Source organism: Leucoraja erinacea, chromosome 1 (assembly GCF_028641065.1).
Source record: "Leucoraja erinacea ecotype New England chromosome 1, Leri_hhj_1, whole genome shotgun sequence".
Lineage (NCBI taxonomy): Eukaryota > Metazoa > Chordata > Chondrichthyes > Rajiformes > Rajidae > Leucoraja > Leucoraja erinaceus.
In genome coordinates, this window is record NC_073377.1 from 44,464,884 (window position 1) to 44,482,790 (window position 17,907).

Here is a 17,907-nt window from a genome sequence, read left to right on the forward strand (position 1 = left end):
ATGACTATTCTACCCCGAGTCCTGGTATTTTGTTCAGAACCAAATCTTTTTACTCCATTTCATTCTTTCATTTTTTCCACCTTGTTCACCCATAAACCTACATTGAAAAGGATGAACTTGCACATCCTGGAGGCACATTAAACCTTTTTTTTGGTGTGTCTAGTGTCAGTTTGGGTGTCTCTCGGTAGTCTTATGTGGGGGTTCGGGGGGGAGGGATAAGGGGGGGAAACCGCTTTCGGCCGCCTCCTCCACGGAGATGCGATTTTTTCCATGTCGCCTCCCTCACGGCCTAACATAATGGATTGGAGCGGCCTTTCCCGGAATCGGAGCTGGAGCATGGGCAGCCGGCGCAGATTGGACTTTTCATCTTGAAGCAGATGAACCCTTGCCTAGTCGCCAGAGAGGAGAGCGCTGAATGCTGTCCTGGTGTCATTGACATCATGGGACTGTGGTCTGCGGAACTTCTAGCCGCGGGCGTGGCGTGGGTTTATTATCCGGAGAAGAGTTCTGTTTGTCGGCCCACGGCCTATAACTTCCTGAAGCCACGGTCTGCGGAGCTTCTACCTGACGTGGGATTACCATCTGGAGCCTGGGGTCCTTCGCCGGGGACAGTCAGAGAAAAGCTCCGACCGCCGGCCTGCAGCCTACAACATCCTGAAGCCACGTGTCTCCGGTTGGAAAGCGCCGATTCGGGACCTGCAAGCCGCAGAGTGTGTTTGACCGTCCCGATGTTGGAATTTCAACGACGAGTGGACCTGTACATTGGGCCGTCTGGCGACTACGGAGGTTTATGAACCCGACCACGGGTGAACAATGTAGGAGAACTGGCTATACTTTGTGCCTTCCAGCACAGTGAAGAATGCTGTGGTGGATGTTGGTGTTAAATTTTATTGCAAATTTTGTGTGTTCTTTTTTGATTGTACCGCTGCTGGCAAATTCATTTCACTGCACTTATATGTGTATGTGATTAATAAAATCGATTGATTGATTGATTGATTGATTGATTGATTTAGAGGCAAATAATACTTTTTAAAATGCAATCGCTGTTGATGTCTAGCTGCTGTGTTCTCATTTCCACCACCATTTGCAAATACTCATGAATAACATTTAGTTAACATCCCACTTTGTCATTCTCCACAATCAGACTTATTTCCCCATCCCTGAGTGATATTACACTCAGTTATCTATTCACTTTCCTTCTACACACTCGTAAAAATATTTACTGATTTTTTTATATGAACTGATACCTTTTCAGATACAGTAAGTCTTTAGCCATTCCACTCTCCTTTTGCATTTCCCTATGAGTGCTTATCATTTTAAGTTTCAGTTCAGTTTTAGTTTGTTAGTTGTCATACCTCTTATACACATTGTCTTCTTGAGGAGATATTTTGAAATCTGAAAATTGTTGATTTGCAAATCCGCTTTTGACAATCAACTTGTTACTATCCACTTTGTCTTGTGAAACATTCTCATCGTCTCGAAGGAGTGATGTGGCAGATGAAGCCTGTCATTGATTCTACACTGTTAAAAGGTCGCAAAGACAGATTTGCAGTGACATCTTTGGGTAAGTGAACAAGCTGTCAGAGTGGTTCTTGGATTTTCTTTTGGCAATTGGAAAGAAAAATGCTGTTGCTCTTCAGAATCCATTCTTTTTTACTGGAATAAAATTAGCAAATCTAATAGGCTTCCACTGCACAAACAGGGCTTCATTTGTTTTTCAGCTGTGGGCCGCATTAGGTTAGTTGTACATGCCTCATTGCTGTGCGAGCACTTGAATCACTGATATAGTATAGGATAGCTGGCAAATTGTCTAAGGGATAGCAAGGTTCCCACGCAAATGGACATTAGCAGGCTAGTTGACATTAGAAGGATCTTGTTTCTTTTGATGACAGCCCTAGGTGACGATGAACTAATTGCAGTAGCCTTAACATCCTTGGGATGCTGTTTCATTGGGATAACCTTGAGCCTATTGCACAAAATAACTGCAACTTAATACCTTGCAGAAATTATCTAGTCTTCAGCAAAGAGCTTTAAGGCAAAGGGAGAAGACAAACAAAAGGACTACACACTACATATTTGATCTAGCCTGCCCCACCCCCCTGAATATGTCACTGTCATATTGGAATGTGCATTTCTCACATTAAAGATGGTCTGTCCTGAAGCCCATCTCTGGGATTCTAGGATTGGATCTAAGGCCTTTATCATGGGTCAGGTTTTGTTTACCTTTCATATAGTAGAACAATTGAACTCTAACTCAGACCATGACCACCAAACATCCTAAACTATGAAAAATCCGAGACACATGGTGAAGCCATGAATAATTCTTCATCCCATTTAAATAAGCTCTTATTCCACTTCCATGTGCCTTCCCTGTGTATGTTTATTCTATGGAGGTGGATTCACTGCAACGAGCTAAAGCTCATAAAGCTGAGTGATTTAGCAAAAATCAGCATTTCGTAGTCCTATGTGTAGCACCAGTAGTCAGATTGTCGAACAAGTTTTCTTGTTTCTCCTTCCCAAAGACAGACCAAGGGAGGCAACAGTATTGGAATCTCAGTGGTTCTACATAGTCAAAGAGAAGGTTGAAAGAAACAGCTTGCAATTCACTGAGTCTGAGGCATTGCTGAAGTGAACACAGCAATGTTTTATTCACTACAGAGCATGAAAACGGAGAAATTTGTTGTATTTTGGATGCAGGAAGCATCTAAATATAATTGCTAAAGGCAACAGATGTATATGGTCCAGTTAAGAAAAGGGACAGGTTGCAATAAGCAGAGTGAAAAGGCCAGAAGGCTGAAGCTATGGAACGGAAAAGCTTTTAGAAATTTGAGAAATCAAAGTAGACTCACCTCAGCTTGGAAGCACAAGGAAGAAGAACTGCAGTTACATATTGAACTTGCATCAACTGACAGATGAGATTTGCAAGTCAGAATGTTTTCCATTTCATTTGAACCTGGTGGATGGTCACAGGTAGTTCAGTAATTTACCAGGGTTGAAACCATGTATAGGCATGCCACGCTGACAAATGCATTGGGAATGCGTCCATTGCAGCATTCTGCCACCAACAATGCCAATGTTCACGCAGTTGGGACCTGCAGGAGTGGACTTACTGCAGGGCTGAATGTATTACTGAGGATCCCAGAGGAAGCTAATCAAGTAGGAGAATCTCACTCCTCCCATCACAGAAAATGGAGATCACGACCCATTACTAATATTCTTTAAAACAATATCCTACTGACTGGGTTCTCCAAGGTTCTGCAGGTCTCACAGAGCACAAGAGAATGAAAAGTTCCCAGTATATAGTGTCAACCCCTCAGCCTCTGTAGTAAGAGGCGTCATGAATGCAGCAGATCGAGAAGCGGAAGGTGTGAAATCAAGAAGGCCAGTTAGTTCTGAATAAGCATAGTAAAGGAAGAGAATGAGTTAAGAAATTAAATGAGAGGCGAGAATAAAAGCAAATTAAAATCACTTGGGACAAGTAGAACAAAATGTACTTAATGAAGAAACAATGGCGGCAGAAGTTATCTTTCTTGCTCAAGTCTCTAAATGAGAAGAGGAACTAGAAATCAATAAACTGAATTCTCAAGTATATCACAGAGAAACTGGCAAAATATTTAGACTCGGAACAAAGTTCTCGGGCAAAACCAACATAGTTAATCCCAGCAGCAAAGGAGTGGTGTTTGGGAGTACATTGGAATAGTTAAATTAGTTTTGCTTCATAAAAAGGGACACATGCATTCTTATAAAGTAAAAATATATATATAGTAAGTAAGCTAAGACCATTAGGAGCTGAAAATGGTTTTATATTAAACCTTGGAAATGTTTTCGATGTTTTGCACTAATATCAGCCTTTTTCTTTTCTTGTAGAATTTGTATAACGTATGTATAATTTACATATGATTTAGGGTTTTATGAGGTCTGAGTCTATATGCCTGTGACGCTGCTGCAAGCAAGATATGTACCTATGCCTCACCATACTTGTGCATACGATAACTTAAGAATAAAATTAAGACTATCAAAAAACAAATTTCATCTGGATATCGGTATGTTCACCCTCAGGTAATCAACTGAATAACTAAATGAAGTGCAGGAGAGATGCAGGGTCTCAACGCAAAATGTGGACCTCCTCTCTGCCTCCTCATGTGTGGCGATTCTCAAGCTGTTTGCTTTTTGCTCTAGATTGCAGATTCTGTAGTCTCGTACTTATCCACAGAATGCCTGATCCATACATAGAATGAACGTTGAGACTGGAATATTATTGAATGTTGAGGAAAATATAGTCCACCTCAGTGGATTAATTAAAGGAAGTCAAATGATTTTTCCATTTTTTATTGATCAGGTTTGTTTGGACCTGAAATCTATACAGATTACAAGGATAATCAACTATCCAATGCCATCTTTTGAGGGGACATTAGCAGCTAACAAAGGGACAGATGGGTACACTTTGGATTTCTTTCAGCAGAAGTGCCCCTGTCTACCCAATCACTTTACTGAGAATAAGTTATTTTAATGGAATGTGCCCCTGTGCATAAAAGTGTCACCTTTCAGCCTATCACTGCATCATAGAAACATATATAAAATAGGTGTAGGAGGAGACCATTTGCAGGCTTCACTGTGATCATGGCTGATCACCCACAATCAGTAATCTGTGCCTGCCTTCTCCCCATATCCCTTGATTCCGCTAGCCCCTAGAGCTCTATCTAACTTTCTTTTAAACTCATCCCATTTTTAAATAGCCTCCCCTTTATTCTTAGACTGTGGCCACTGGTTCTCCCCCAATATTGCATTTTTTTTCCTGCATCTAGCTTGTCCAGTCCTTTTATAAGTTTCCATAAGATTCCCTCTCATCCTTCTAAATTCCAATGAATACAAGCCCAGACTTTCCAATCTCTCCTCATATGACAGTCCCGCCATCCCGGGGATTAACCTCGTGAACCTACGCTGCATTGCCTCATTAGCAAGGATGTCCTTCCTCAAATTAGGAAACCAAAACTGCACACAATACTCCAGATGTGGTCTCACCAGGGCCCTGTACAACAGTAGAAGGACCTCTTTACTCCTATACTCAAATCCTCTCGTTATGAAGGCCAACATGTCATTTACTTTCTACACTGCCTGCTATACCTGCATCTTCAGATGAATCACTATCAGAACCTGTGAGCTATTTCCTTACATGGGGACCTACTTCTCTAAACTGTAAACTATAAACCACATAAACTATAAAGCAATACTGAAGCTTATTAAGTGGTTAAATACTCAGACCCAAATGCTGGAAATATTAGTGGAACATTCAATCTTGACCCGAGTACAAAAAGAGCTTTGCTGGATTGGCTATCTACTGTATTATACATTCATTGCTTGCTTTGCATTTCAAGTCATTTTGAGCAACTTATTTCCAATGACTGACTGACATATGATTTAATTTCTATTCAAATTGTCGAGAAAGAGAAGCAAGTAAGGAGGTATGGAATAAAAACAACCAATTCCAAATTCAGCAGTCAATTCAGATAGAAAACTCCTGGGATGAAGATATAGGGAAGAGTGAGAGTCAGGAATAGTGGGGTTGGGTTTAGGTAGGAGCTTAGAAACATAGATGCTTGATTTAGAAACATAGAGCTTGATTTAGAAACATAGGAAAAATTGTTGGGCATCCTTTATTATATTTTAATGCAGGATTTTTGTGTAAAGGGTTGATGTTTAAGACTAAGCGCTTCTGATTGGGTGTCATCCAGAAGCTATAGGATTTACAGAATGATATTTTAGGCTATCAATTCCATCAGTTCTTCTATCCAGAGAAATGTATTTGATGTATGAGCTGGAAAGTGGTAGCCTGTGGTTGGCTTTCTCATGGGAACACACGAGATAGAGTAACTAGCTGCCAGAAGGAAAATGGTAACAAACATCTCACAAATATCAATTTCCATACTAACCATCTCTGAAATTTGTGCACAGCCAACAAACAGAGAAGCAAAGGATCACAATTACCAAACAGGAAATAAAAAGCTTCTCCCAAAAAAAAACACCATTGTGTTTCTGAGAACATAATCAACATTGTGCTGATTCATGACAGGTTTTCTCACTCCTCTTCCACACTCAGCAAACTGCTGTTGTACCATATGTATGTGTTTCACCATCACCATGCTGTTCACTGCCATGTTCCCACCCACAAGCTTTCATTTTGATCTACAAATTGATTGGGGGAGTTTTTGAACAGATACCTTTTCTTCTACATACTATATGAAAATAAATGTTATTAATCGGCACAATGCCTATAAACCTCCTGTGTGGGTTGAAACTGCATATATTCCAAATAGATGTCCCCACAATTTACTTTGAGATAGAATATCAAGGAACCTACAGATGTCTAGAGGAGGTACATTTCCGTTCTTAAAATGCACTTCTCTCACACCAGGTTTTAGCACTTGAGGAAGCAAACACAGCAATAAACACTGCAGAAAATGGAGAAAATATACTTAGATGGACAGTAAATGTAAAAAAATATTAAAAAGGTACATGCTGGAAATCTTAAATAAAAACAAAATGCTGAAAACACTTAGCAGGTCAGGCAGCATCTGTGGATAGGCAAACAGGGATAATGTTTCAGGATGATCTTAATGTTAATTGTTTCTCCTTTCACAGAGGTTACCTGATCTGCCGAGTGTTTCTAATATCTTCTGTTTTTATTTAAAAGGATAGAATTGGTATGAACAACCCAAATGTTTAAGTAAAATTATTAAAAGCATCTAGGTTAACAGCTAATGGAATGTTGGCCTTCATAACGAGAGGATTTGAGTATAGCAGTAAAGAGGTTCTTCTGCAGTTGTACGAGGCCCTGGTGAGACCACATCTGGAGTATTGTGTGCAGTCTTGGTCTCCTAATTTGAGGAAGGACATCCTTGCTATTGAGGCAGTGCAGTGTAGGTTCACAAGGTTAATCCCCGGGATGGCAGGACTGTCTTTTGAGGAAAGATTTGAAAATCTGGGCTTGTATTCACTGGAATTTAGAAGGATGAAAGGGTACCTTTTAGAAACGAATAAAATTATAAAACGACTGGACAAGCTAGATGCAGGAAAAATGTTCCCAATGTTGGGGGAGTCCAGAACCAAGGGCCACAGTCTAAGAATAAAGGGGAGGCCATTTAAAACTGAGACGAGAAAAAACCTTTTCACCCAGAGAGTTGTGAATTTGTGGAATTCTCTGCCACAGAAGGCAGTAGAGGCCAATTCACGATGAATTTAAGAGAGAGTTAGATAGAGCTCTAGGGGCTAGCAGAATCAAGGGATATGGGGCGAAGGCAGGCACGGGTTACTGATTGTGGATGATCAGCCATGATCACAACGAATGGCGGTGTGGGCTCGAGGGGCCAAATTGCCTCCTCCTGCACCTATTTTCTATGTTTCTCTGTTTCCATATAGGCAAACAAGGTTATAATAGCATTTTCAATTAGCCATTATATATTAAAAGTAATTTTATAACTTAAATCACTGTTATCTTCCCATATCCAAGTTATAGTAATTCACACAGTCCTATTAAATACTCAGATATTTGTTTCTTTTCGTGTTTTCAGTAACAGTTCAGCTTTTAAAATTGTTTACTCATTCCTCATTGCCGTGTCTCCTCTGATAATCCTACATTCTTTAAATAATTTTATTTTGCCATTGTTCAACCAATTACATTCTGCTCTTTCTTCATTTGCAGCACAGTTATTTATGCTGTTTGTTGTTTACAGTGCTAAAATATGGTGTGAATAAAGAGGTGAGGAGCTTTTCTATAGTTATCTTTATTTTGGCTGATTTGTACAGGGTACAATGTGGCAGGTAATATACAGATGCAGTTCGTGGAATAACATTGCAAATTCAATGAACCTACCAATTCTGTTCAGTCTGTCGATTGCCACAGTTTCAAATGCTCTTCGCATCATTGGGTACTGCTCCAGCACTTCGTTGAAATGATCCACGGAGAGGGAGTACAGTCGACAGTAGGTGTCAGCTTTCACACTGGCCGTACGCCGACCTTTTGTTAGCAAGCATATTTCTAAAGAGGCACAAGAGAAAATAAAATTTAGTAACACAGACTGAATCACTCAGGAGCAGACACAGATCATGTTTTCAATTCAACGTTACTGCAAGAAGCTAATCTGAAGAATCAAGGCATGAAACATTTCAGAGCCAGTATTTCTATAAGTTTCGCACGCTTTAAGGAAGCTTCACAATGATAGTTGCCTGGCCTATTTTGTGGCAAGGCTGGGTTGCTGTAATTGGTCTCAATGTCTCAGATTATCCAGAGAAATGTTATCTAATGTTCACACATCCGATCACTAACCGAGTCCTTGATGGAAAATGTATATGTTGAATGTCAAATACAGGCATGTTGAAACTTGGCAGTGACACCTCAAATCTCAAATGGCTCACTAACTCTTGTATCAGAAATGGAAAGAGAAACAGAAGTAGGCACCGGTCCCATATGGCCAGGAAAGAACTGCAGATGCTGATTTAAATCGAAGGTAGACACAAAATGCTCAAGTAATTCAGTGGGACAGGCAGCATCGCTGTAAGGAAGGAATGGGTGACGTTTCGGGTCGAGACCCTTCGTCAGACTGATGGTCCCATATGCCTGCTCTGTCGTCCAGATACTACCTAATCCTATATCAACGGTTTTCTGTACAATATTTCAATTTCCCTGAGAACTGAAACATCGAATAATCTTTAACACACTTCAAAGCTGTATGCCCGTAGTCCTCTGAGGAAGAGAAATCCAAAGTCTGCAACCCATTGTGTAACTAAATCTCTCTTTGTTTCAGTCCTACATCCCTACCTGAGATTCTGTCCCCAATTCTTGATTCTCATTCTCTTCAAAACTCTTCAAAATCCACTCTGTCAACCCTTCTCACCACCTGGTATTATCAATGAGATAAACCTATTAAGTATAGGTAAATCTTGTATCATAGGACAAACTTCCTCTTCCAGGAATCAACCTAGTTTTTCCACAGTAAACTGACCCCATTGTACATAGAAACATAGAAACATAGAAATTAGGTGCAGGAGTAGGCCATTCGGCCCTTCGAGCCTGCACCGCCATTCAATATGATCATGGCTGATCATCCAACTCAGTATCCCGTACCTGCCTTCTCTCCATACCCCCTGATCCCCTTAGCCACAAGGGCCACATCTAACTCCCTCTTAAATATAGCCAATGAACTGGCCTCAACTACCCTCTGTGGCAGAGAGTTCCAGAGATTCACCACTCTCTGTGTGAAAAAAGTTTCTTCTCATCTCGGTTTTAAAGGATTTCCCCTTTATCCTTAAGCTGTGACCCCTTGTCCTGGACTTCCCTAACATCGGGAACAATCTTCCTGCAGGTATATATTTCCTCAAGTATTGTGATCATTCACTACTCAAGGTCTTGAGAGGATTAGATGGAGTAGAGAATCTTTTACCCAGAGTAGGGGGAATCGAGAACCAGGCTTAAGGTAAGGGGAGGGATAGATTTGATAGGAAACTGATGGGCAAAGTTTGTACACAAAGGGTGGTAGGTGTATGGAATGAGCTGCCAGAGAATGCAGTTGAGGCAGGCACAACAGTTAAGAAACATTTAGATAGATACTAGACTAAGTGGAACCTGTTGTGTCCCATGTTCACAAGGGAGGGCTGGTCCCCCAACGCAATATTCAACCTCTCCACCAATTCCAATATTGGTGGCCAGTGGGGGGAGGGGGGGGGGGGGGGGGGGGGGGGGGGGGAGGCATTCTGGAGTGCTAGTATAGGTGTTGTGGGCCAAAGGGACTGGTTTCCAGAGGGTTAGTATGGACATTGTGGGCCAAATGGATTCTTGGGCTGGCAGCTCAGTCACTCTGGCCTGGTGGGCTGGCAGTTCAGTCACTCAGGCCTGGTAGGCTGGCAGCTCAGTCACTCAGGGCTGGTGTGCTGGCAGTTCACTCATGGCTATTCCTTGAAATACCATTTCACGCAGAGTGCAGGCCATCAAAACCAAATGCAATTTCATACCATTTCAAGCAGAGTGCAGGCCACCAAATTCAAATGCAATTTCATACAATTTGTGCTTTATACTCCTGCCCCCCCCCCCCCCCGGAAGGGGTGTTACCTTCATCATGGAGATTGACAAGTGAGATGACCAATCAGCTGATCTCAAGATTTTTAAAACATTCATACCTTTTTTCTTTTTTATTAATCGGAAAAAATGCTCAGGGCTGCCTCAGCGGAGGAGGACTGTGAGTAAAATGGCCAAAAATCATAATGATATATTGCAGCGTTTTTTTCTAAAATATACAGCACAGACAGGAAGTGGTCAAGATGGGACTTTTAGTTATATAAACATGGACAGGATAGGATTCAAGGAACATGGGCGAAACGCAAGCAAGTGGGACTAGTGTGGATGGGACATGTTGGTCAGCTTGGGCAAGTTTGGCTGAAGGGCCTGTTTCCACGCTGACTCTGACTAATGCTATTGTATATTTGTTTAAAAAAAAACTGTGACTGCACAGTTAATTGTTCAACCCATGTCCCCTTCACCTTATCCAAGGTTACTCCAACCTCAATTACTGAATGCAGCCAATATTTGTGTCTGCAGAGGCTGAGCTCCAACACATCATTGACTCATTCACCAGGGTATTTAAAAACATGAGATTTACACTTAATAATTGGAAAACAAAGGTCCCATATCAAACTGCTCCCACTTCGCATCATTATTGCCAGCCAAAAAGGTTGTAGATGAAACCCCTGAAAACACGGACTATGTCTGCTAATTGGGGAACTGCTTCTTGACAAAGGCAGACATTGATGACATAACTTTTAATGAGTCAGCATAGCTTTTACCTGTCTGATGTAAAGAGAGAAAAGATCTCAAACCCATCACGTAGTGTGTGATTGACTGGGTAGCAGTGATTCGTGCATCGTGTGAGGTGATGCATTTTTGGGAGGTCAACGGCAAGAGGAAATTCTATTATAAATGTCAGTATCTTGAGGAGTATTAATGTACAGACGGATCTTGGGAACATCATCAAGGATGCACAGCAGCCTGCCCATGCTTTTATTTCAATCCTGCCCTTAGGAGTCTGAAAACCGTAACTTCCAGGTTCAGGGACAGCTTCCTCCCAACAAACACAAACTAAACTTTGAACTATGACTGTCTTGGTTGCATGAGGGACTTGTTTTTTTTCGTTTTGCACTAATATTGTGTTTATTATTTATTGATTTTTTTTGTTCTTATTATATTGAGTACTGTGTTTAAAGACGTGTTATGTTGATGCAAATAAGAATTTTATTATTCCATTATATATGGCAATTAAACACTTTTGCCTTGAAGTGTAATCTAACAAAAAATTTCCTCGGATAGCAGAATACAAAATGAACAATATGTTTGTGAAAATAGGTGCAATGTTATTTTCATGTGAAATCAAGACAGGTAAGCCCTGGGTAAACTGCACACAGCTACAGTACCTCCATTTCTTTGAATGAGATCTTGTCCTCTGACTTGGGTGAAAATGAAATTTGAAGAACAGGGAAGTTTTGGCCAATTTGTCAATTTCTACCAGTATCAATACACAGCTAATCCTTTTTCTGCACTTGGGATTGCACAAGAATGACTTGCATTTTGGAAGCTGGAATAGTTATTTTAACCATAAAGTGGCAGGATGGCAGCAGCAACACCATGTCCCTGTTATTCATGAATGAACACCTTTGAATGTTGGTCCAAGGCTGACAAATTGGAAATGGTTCAGAAAGCACCTTTTTGTCCATATTCTAATACCCAATACAGACATCCAGACTATCTACCTTCATGTCCAATATTTAACAACAATCACACATTTGCACTATGAATATGTACATGTGTATATTGCCAGCCAAATAGTGTGTTTGTGTGTTCTTTATCATTGTACCGCTGCTGACAAATTCATTTCACTTGCACTTTATGTGCAATGTGACGAATAAAACCGTATTGTATTGTATTGTATTATGTAACTGACTAAAGAGATTATTTAGTTGCAAACTGCACCTGCGACTCAATTTATTAACTTACCCTTTCCTTGAGAAATGTTTAACTTTCTGAATTACTTATACATTTTATAAATGTTTAGTTATCTTTATTTTTTTAAATAATTGAAAAAAATACTTCAACCAGAAAACATTTCTAAATGTCAGTGTAACATTTGAAAAACTATTAAAATAAATGTCAGGTTTGCAGCCTCCAAAGGTTTGCCTCTAGCTTTGCCAGAGAAATTTCAAGATACAACAACCTCATTACACTTATCACTACTAGGTTATACTGCATGACTCCTGGATGGGGTCAGTGAGTTGGTCCCTGTGTATCAAATGCTGGTTAGTATAGGCTTGGGGGTCTTTCATCAGCAATATTGGGCAGGAGTACTGTACCAGCATAAATTAGATCAGTGAATAAAGAAAATATAGTTACATAAAGCTTTGAGTTTATCTTCAATCCACAGAACTCACAGAATCAGGAACAATATATTGACCTTGGAGAGGTCACTAAGGAGATTTTCTGGTATGAGATGGGTTTGTACAGATTAAATGACGAGGACAGTTTCGTCTTTGCCAGTATCTAAAAGACTGGGATGATGAAATTAAGTGACGGCATGGTCAAATGGTCAAAAGCACAGTGATAGTGTTTAGTCTCTTCTGGGATGTGGCTTTAGATCACACCATCGCTAGAAATTCAGATATTGTGAATTTAAATTTGGTGTAGATATTTGGGTAGGTTAACTAGAATGAAGTTGTTTTATTAGCAGATGTTTTGAGGTTGAGGGAGCACAGATTTATGACATGGAAAATATCTTCAAAAGTAACGAGTTCTGATGATATGGAAGTCCCTGGCTGTAAGGAAGCTGGCAACAGAATGAACAATGGTGTTCAAAAGGGAAAATAATGTGTAGGGCCACGGGGAAAGACTGGGAAATGGAATTGACTAGATTGTACCACAGGGTTGGCAGAGGCTTGAGGAGCCAACTGACTGCCTTCAATGTTACCTCACAAAATACCAAACTCTGAAGGTTCCTCGCCTTAACCTTCTGTTTAACACCATGCAAATTGTCTTCGCCTTTCTATGGACCTAAGAATTTATGATCATTTTAACCTCAACTTTCTTATCGCAGGATCCACAAGCAAGTGGATAGGTTCCATGATCACATAAAATCAGAAGATGCTGGAAACACTGCTTTTATATCAGATTTCTAGCATCTGCAGATTTTCTGATTGTCAAATAAGCAGACTCTAGCCTGATTTGACTACAGACCCATCAATGTTATTGATTCATAAATGACCTAACACTTAGTTCAGGAATCAATAATGGATGGACCATAGATGTTGGCCTCATCAACAATGTCTGCATCATAAAAATACAATTCAAATTATCAGGACTTCCTATTAACAATGCCAATGCACTAGCTATTGAAATATCAAATCCTTGGAATTACAAAATCTGAGAGGTAAAGATTCTAGCTTCCAGGTTTTTTCTCCACAGCTGTCTCCTCTCAGAATAGAAATGGATTATACTGGCTCTTTGTGTTTCAACATAAGACCTGAGGCATCATGTTAAAACTGCTGATCAGTGAGTTCTGATTTCCAGGTGGGCAGAAAGAACATTTGCTGAATGTCATTTCCCAAAACAGTGGACTGCTTCATGTCTGTTCAAAGGCGCGTGGTAGAGCAGCTCTCAGATCTAAAGTTCCTTCTTACGGGGTTTTGTCTGCTCCGTTACATCAGTATTTTACATTTTTGTTTAAAATGATTTTACATTTTGTTAGAAACACACTGTGTGATCAATTCAACATATCAAAATAATAAACAGTCCTTCCACTTCCAAACTGTATCAAAACTCAACCACCTAGAAATGCCAATGTACTTGAAAGGGCATTTGTAAGGCCATAAAATTATGGAACCGCAACAGTTTTTATCACTGTCCTAGTACATCAAAATTTAGCTGTGAATGAGTGTAAACCACTGTGTATCAAATCTTTTACAGTCATAAATATATCCTGGCTAAGGAACAAATGGGCCATGTGACTATGTGGTATTATTGGGGAGTTGGGTATGGCAGTGCATGATGGGAAGCTTTGATTAACAAATTACAGTAGTTGTTTTCATCAGCTGCTCTCCGGTATATTTGACAGCTTGGCACTCATGGTAAGGAGGGGGTGGGGGCAAACAATGGTGAAACTGTTGGCACTTGCTGTGGGGAGGGACGAATCTGGGTGGCAATTGATTTGTGACAGCGGCATTTGTACTGGAGAGGTGAGCAAATCATAACATTTGGAGAGGGGGTGGATGAAGGAACTGGTAGTACATTGGAAGGGGAATTCAGGGAACTCTACACTTTAGAGAGCTGGGCTTATGAAGATTGCGGATCAGTATGAAGAGAGGGAGGAGGGTCTCAAGGATTAATTAAAATATTTGAATTAGCTTTCAATGTTTCAATCTTTGCGGTGGAATTAAGGCTATGGTGTTTGATTTGATGTCTCATGCAAAACATAAAAAGGAGCATACAATGTACCGGAGTAACTCAGTGGGTCAGGCCACATCTCTGGAGAACATGGATAAATGACATTTCCGGTCAGTTCGGGTCAGGACCCTTCTTCAGACTGAATGAATGAATGAACGGATGAATGAATGAACGATACTTTATGAAGGAAATGAGACTGATTTGTATGAATTAGCGTCCTGACCCAAAACGTCATCTATCCATGTTCTCCAGAGATGCTGCCTGACCCACTGAACTACTCTAGCACTTTCTGTCGGTTTTTATAAATCAGCATCTACAGTTCCTTGTTTCTGCAAAAATAACATAGTATGTTATCTCATGCACCCTATGAGCAGTTATATTGTGGTCAAAAGTTTTCTGACACAACAGATGAGTCTGCATTGTTCTAGTTATATACTATGAAACTATCACAATGCCTGAACAATCTGGGTATATACTTGGTACGTGCCTTTTTCTTTCATCCATCTAGGAGGAACTAATATTAACTAGTCTTATTGATTTTAGAAGAATATAGTTCTCATGAATTCCTTTGTATTTCTATTTGAAATATACCCACTGACATTTTATCTTTTGTCATTGTAAATATTAATTTTACCTTCATTCATTTCATTATCAACACCATAAAATTAGTTTGTTTTGCTCCAGTCCCCTACTACAATCTACTTCCCTCACAATTATTATGTTAAGTGTTATTTTGCTATGATCTTTATTGCCATGATATTAACCCATACTTTCTAATCTTATTTTTGGTCCTTTTGGCACCAACAGAGCCAGTAAAGATTCCCCTCTCATTGGACTTCATATGTGCTGGCTATGAAGCCCTAAACATGCTTTCGATACGTCAGTTCCTTCCTGTCAGTTTATTTAGGAACATTTGCAAATTTCCTGATATTTTTCACTCATTTCACAAAATGCTGTGTGTGTGTGTGTGTGTGTGTGTGTGTGTGTGTGTGTGTGTGTGTGTGTGTGTGTGTGTGTGTGTGTGTGTGTGTGTGTGTGTGTGTGTGTGTGTGTGTGTGTGTGTGTGTGTGTGTGTGTGTGTGTGTGTGTGTGTGTGAGTAGGAGAGCTGTAGAAGCTGATTTACACCGAAGATAGACACAAAATGCTAATGCTGGAGTAACTCAGCGGACCAGGCAGCATCTCTGGAGGGAAGGATTTCCACGTATTTTAGAAATGAAGAAATTTTCCTTTTAAGAAAATTTAGTTTAGAAATATGAACAGGGTAGAGCTTAAAGTCAACCAAAATTCCAGTAAATGGTGCTCATTGATTTATGTTTTCTAATCAATAGAATTGTCTCTTTTAATTTCAAAGTTTTTCGATCCTGAAGTTCCTAATTGCACATTTAAGGTTCCAGCCTACTAATTTTCACAGCCATGGGTTTTGATGTTTTTGGAGGACATTAATATAAAACTAGCTGTCGATTTCCTGTTCAGCAGTGTCAGCAGGTTAATTGGCCTGCAACCGTCTAACATACACTTGTGAAGGATGATACACCTTCAACATTGTTTGGGTACTGTTCAACATCTTCTAGCTGTCTACGTGATATAGACAAAAACATTTTTTTTAACCTAGATTCCTGGTGAAGAACTAGAACAAGCACAATATTAACAAGCTTCCACAGTGATTGGGGATTGGAACATGGTACCAAAGATAGACACAAAGTGCTGGAGTAACTCAGCGGTCAGGCAGTATCTCTGGAGAACATGGATGGGTGATGTTTTGAGCTGAGACCCTTCTTTAGACTTCTTTGTTTCTATATGTTCCTCACCTGAATCCATGTATCACTTTCAAGCGCTTGCCACACCTCTCATCTCCTCACCTCTCCTCCTTACCTCTTGACACTGCCTATCGCCCCTCTAATTTGCCAATCTGGGTGAATGGTCCCAAACCAAAACAAGGATGGGTGATGTTTCGGGTCGGAACCCTTCTTCAGACTGGTTAGAAATTGACTGACTGACTGAGTATTTTCCAAGATTAAAACAGAGCGACAGGAATGAGTTGGACAAGTAGGTGAAGCAGTGTATAGGAACGTTATCTGTGATAAGGTGTGATAAGGTGTGGAGAATGGAGTTGTGCATTTGCTTAATTATGCACAGTGAGGCAAAAGTGATTGAATTAATTGAATAGTCTTGTTGATAAAGTTGACTGCGAGACTGTAACTAATATAATTGTTATGGATGTTATGTATTTTGGACTTTTTGAAAGCATTTGAGATGCTACAGAAGAGATTATTAAATAGAATTAGAAACATGTAATTGTAGTGATATACTGGTGTCAATTGACAGAAAAAATTGAGAGTAGGGATAAACAGTCAATTTTGTTGGGTTAGGATGCAGCTAAAATATTGCAGGAAATGGAGATGGGTTCATAACTTTCCACAATCTCTGTCAGTGATTTGGATGAGAGGGCCAACGGCAATCTATTTAAATTTAGTTTAGTTTAGAGATACAGCGTGGTAAACAGGCCCTTCGGCCCACTAAGTCCGCACCGACCAACGATCTCTCATTCACTGGTTCTATTCTACACACTAGGGACAATTTACAGAAGCCAATTAACCTACAACCCTATATAGACACAAAATGCTGGAGCAACTCAGCAGGTCAGGCAGCATCACTGGAGAGTAGTTTGCTGGTAACACAAAGCAACGTGCAAATCTTCTTAGAGCCTCTGCAGCCTTTGGACTGTTATAAGGCTGAAGAAGGGCCCAAAAATGATTTGAACAAATTAACTCAATGGGCAAAAACAAGAGAGATAGAATATACTGGCAACAATGTGAGGTTATCCATTTTGTGGGAAAAATTGCAAGGGAGAGGATTTTTGAAATGATGAGAGAATAAAAGTTGTTGGTATTCAGTGGGAGTTGGGTGTCCTTGCACACAAATCACTGTAAGATGGCATGCGGATACAGCAGGCAATTTATAAAGCAAACAGTGAGTGTGCCTGAAATATCATGATCAGGTTTGGGCTCCCTATTTAAGGAAGGAAATACTTCCAAAGAGGGCGGGCAATTAATGTTTGCATGATTGATTCCTGGGATGGAATGGAGAGAGGCTTTTGTATGAGGAGAGATTAATCTGTCAGGAGTCCCTGATTTCTGCATGGCAGTGAGAATTAATTCATTTCAATGGCTGAATGACAGGAGTTCCATCAAAGCTACTGGCAGCATTCAGCAGGATAGTCAGAGAGCGTGCATTTGATTAGCTGAATAGCCTTTAGTTATCCCACACTATAACGTACCACAGCAGTTGGAACATTACATTCTCTAAGAAAAAAATTATAGTGGAATTAAGGTTTTATAAAAGCAGTGATCATTTTAATTTATGTACTGAAAGCTGCACAAAGCAAGAGCATCAGTGGGCTTAGCGGGCTCTAAAATCAATCAAATATTGAAAC

The 17,907-nt window shown here is 40.1% G+C and overlaps 1 protein-coding gene across 1 annotated transcript in view; it reads right to left on the reverse strand.

Annotated features, from left to right (window-relative positions):
• The window catches only part of LOC129696183 (potassium/sodium hyperpolarization-activated cyclic nucleotide-gated channel 1-like), a 285,651-nt gene that overhangs the window by 30,279 nt on the left and 237,465 nt on the right, over positions 1 to 17,907 (reverse strand). The window contains exon 7 of the mRNA XM_055633797.1: positions 7,871 to 8,035. Within this exon, the coding sequence (XP_055489772.1) occupies positions 7,871 to 8,035 (165 nt within the window). The remainder of the gene's footprint in view (positions 1 to 7,870; positions 8,036 to 17,907) is intronic.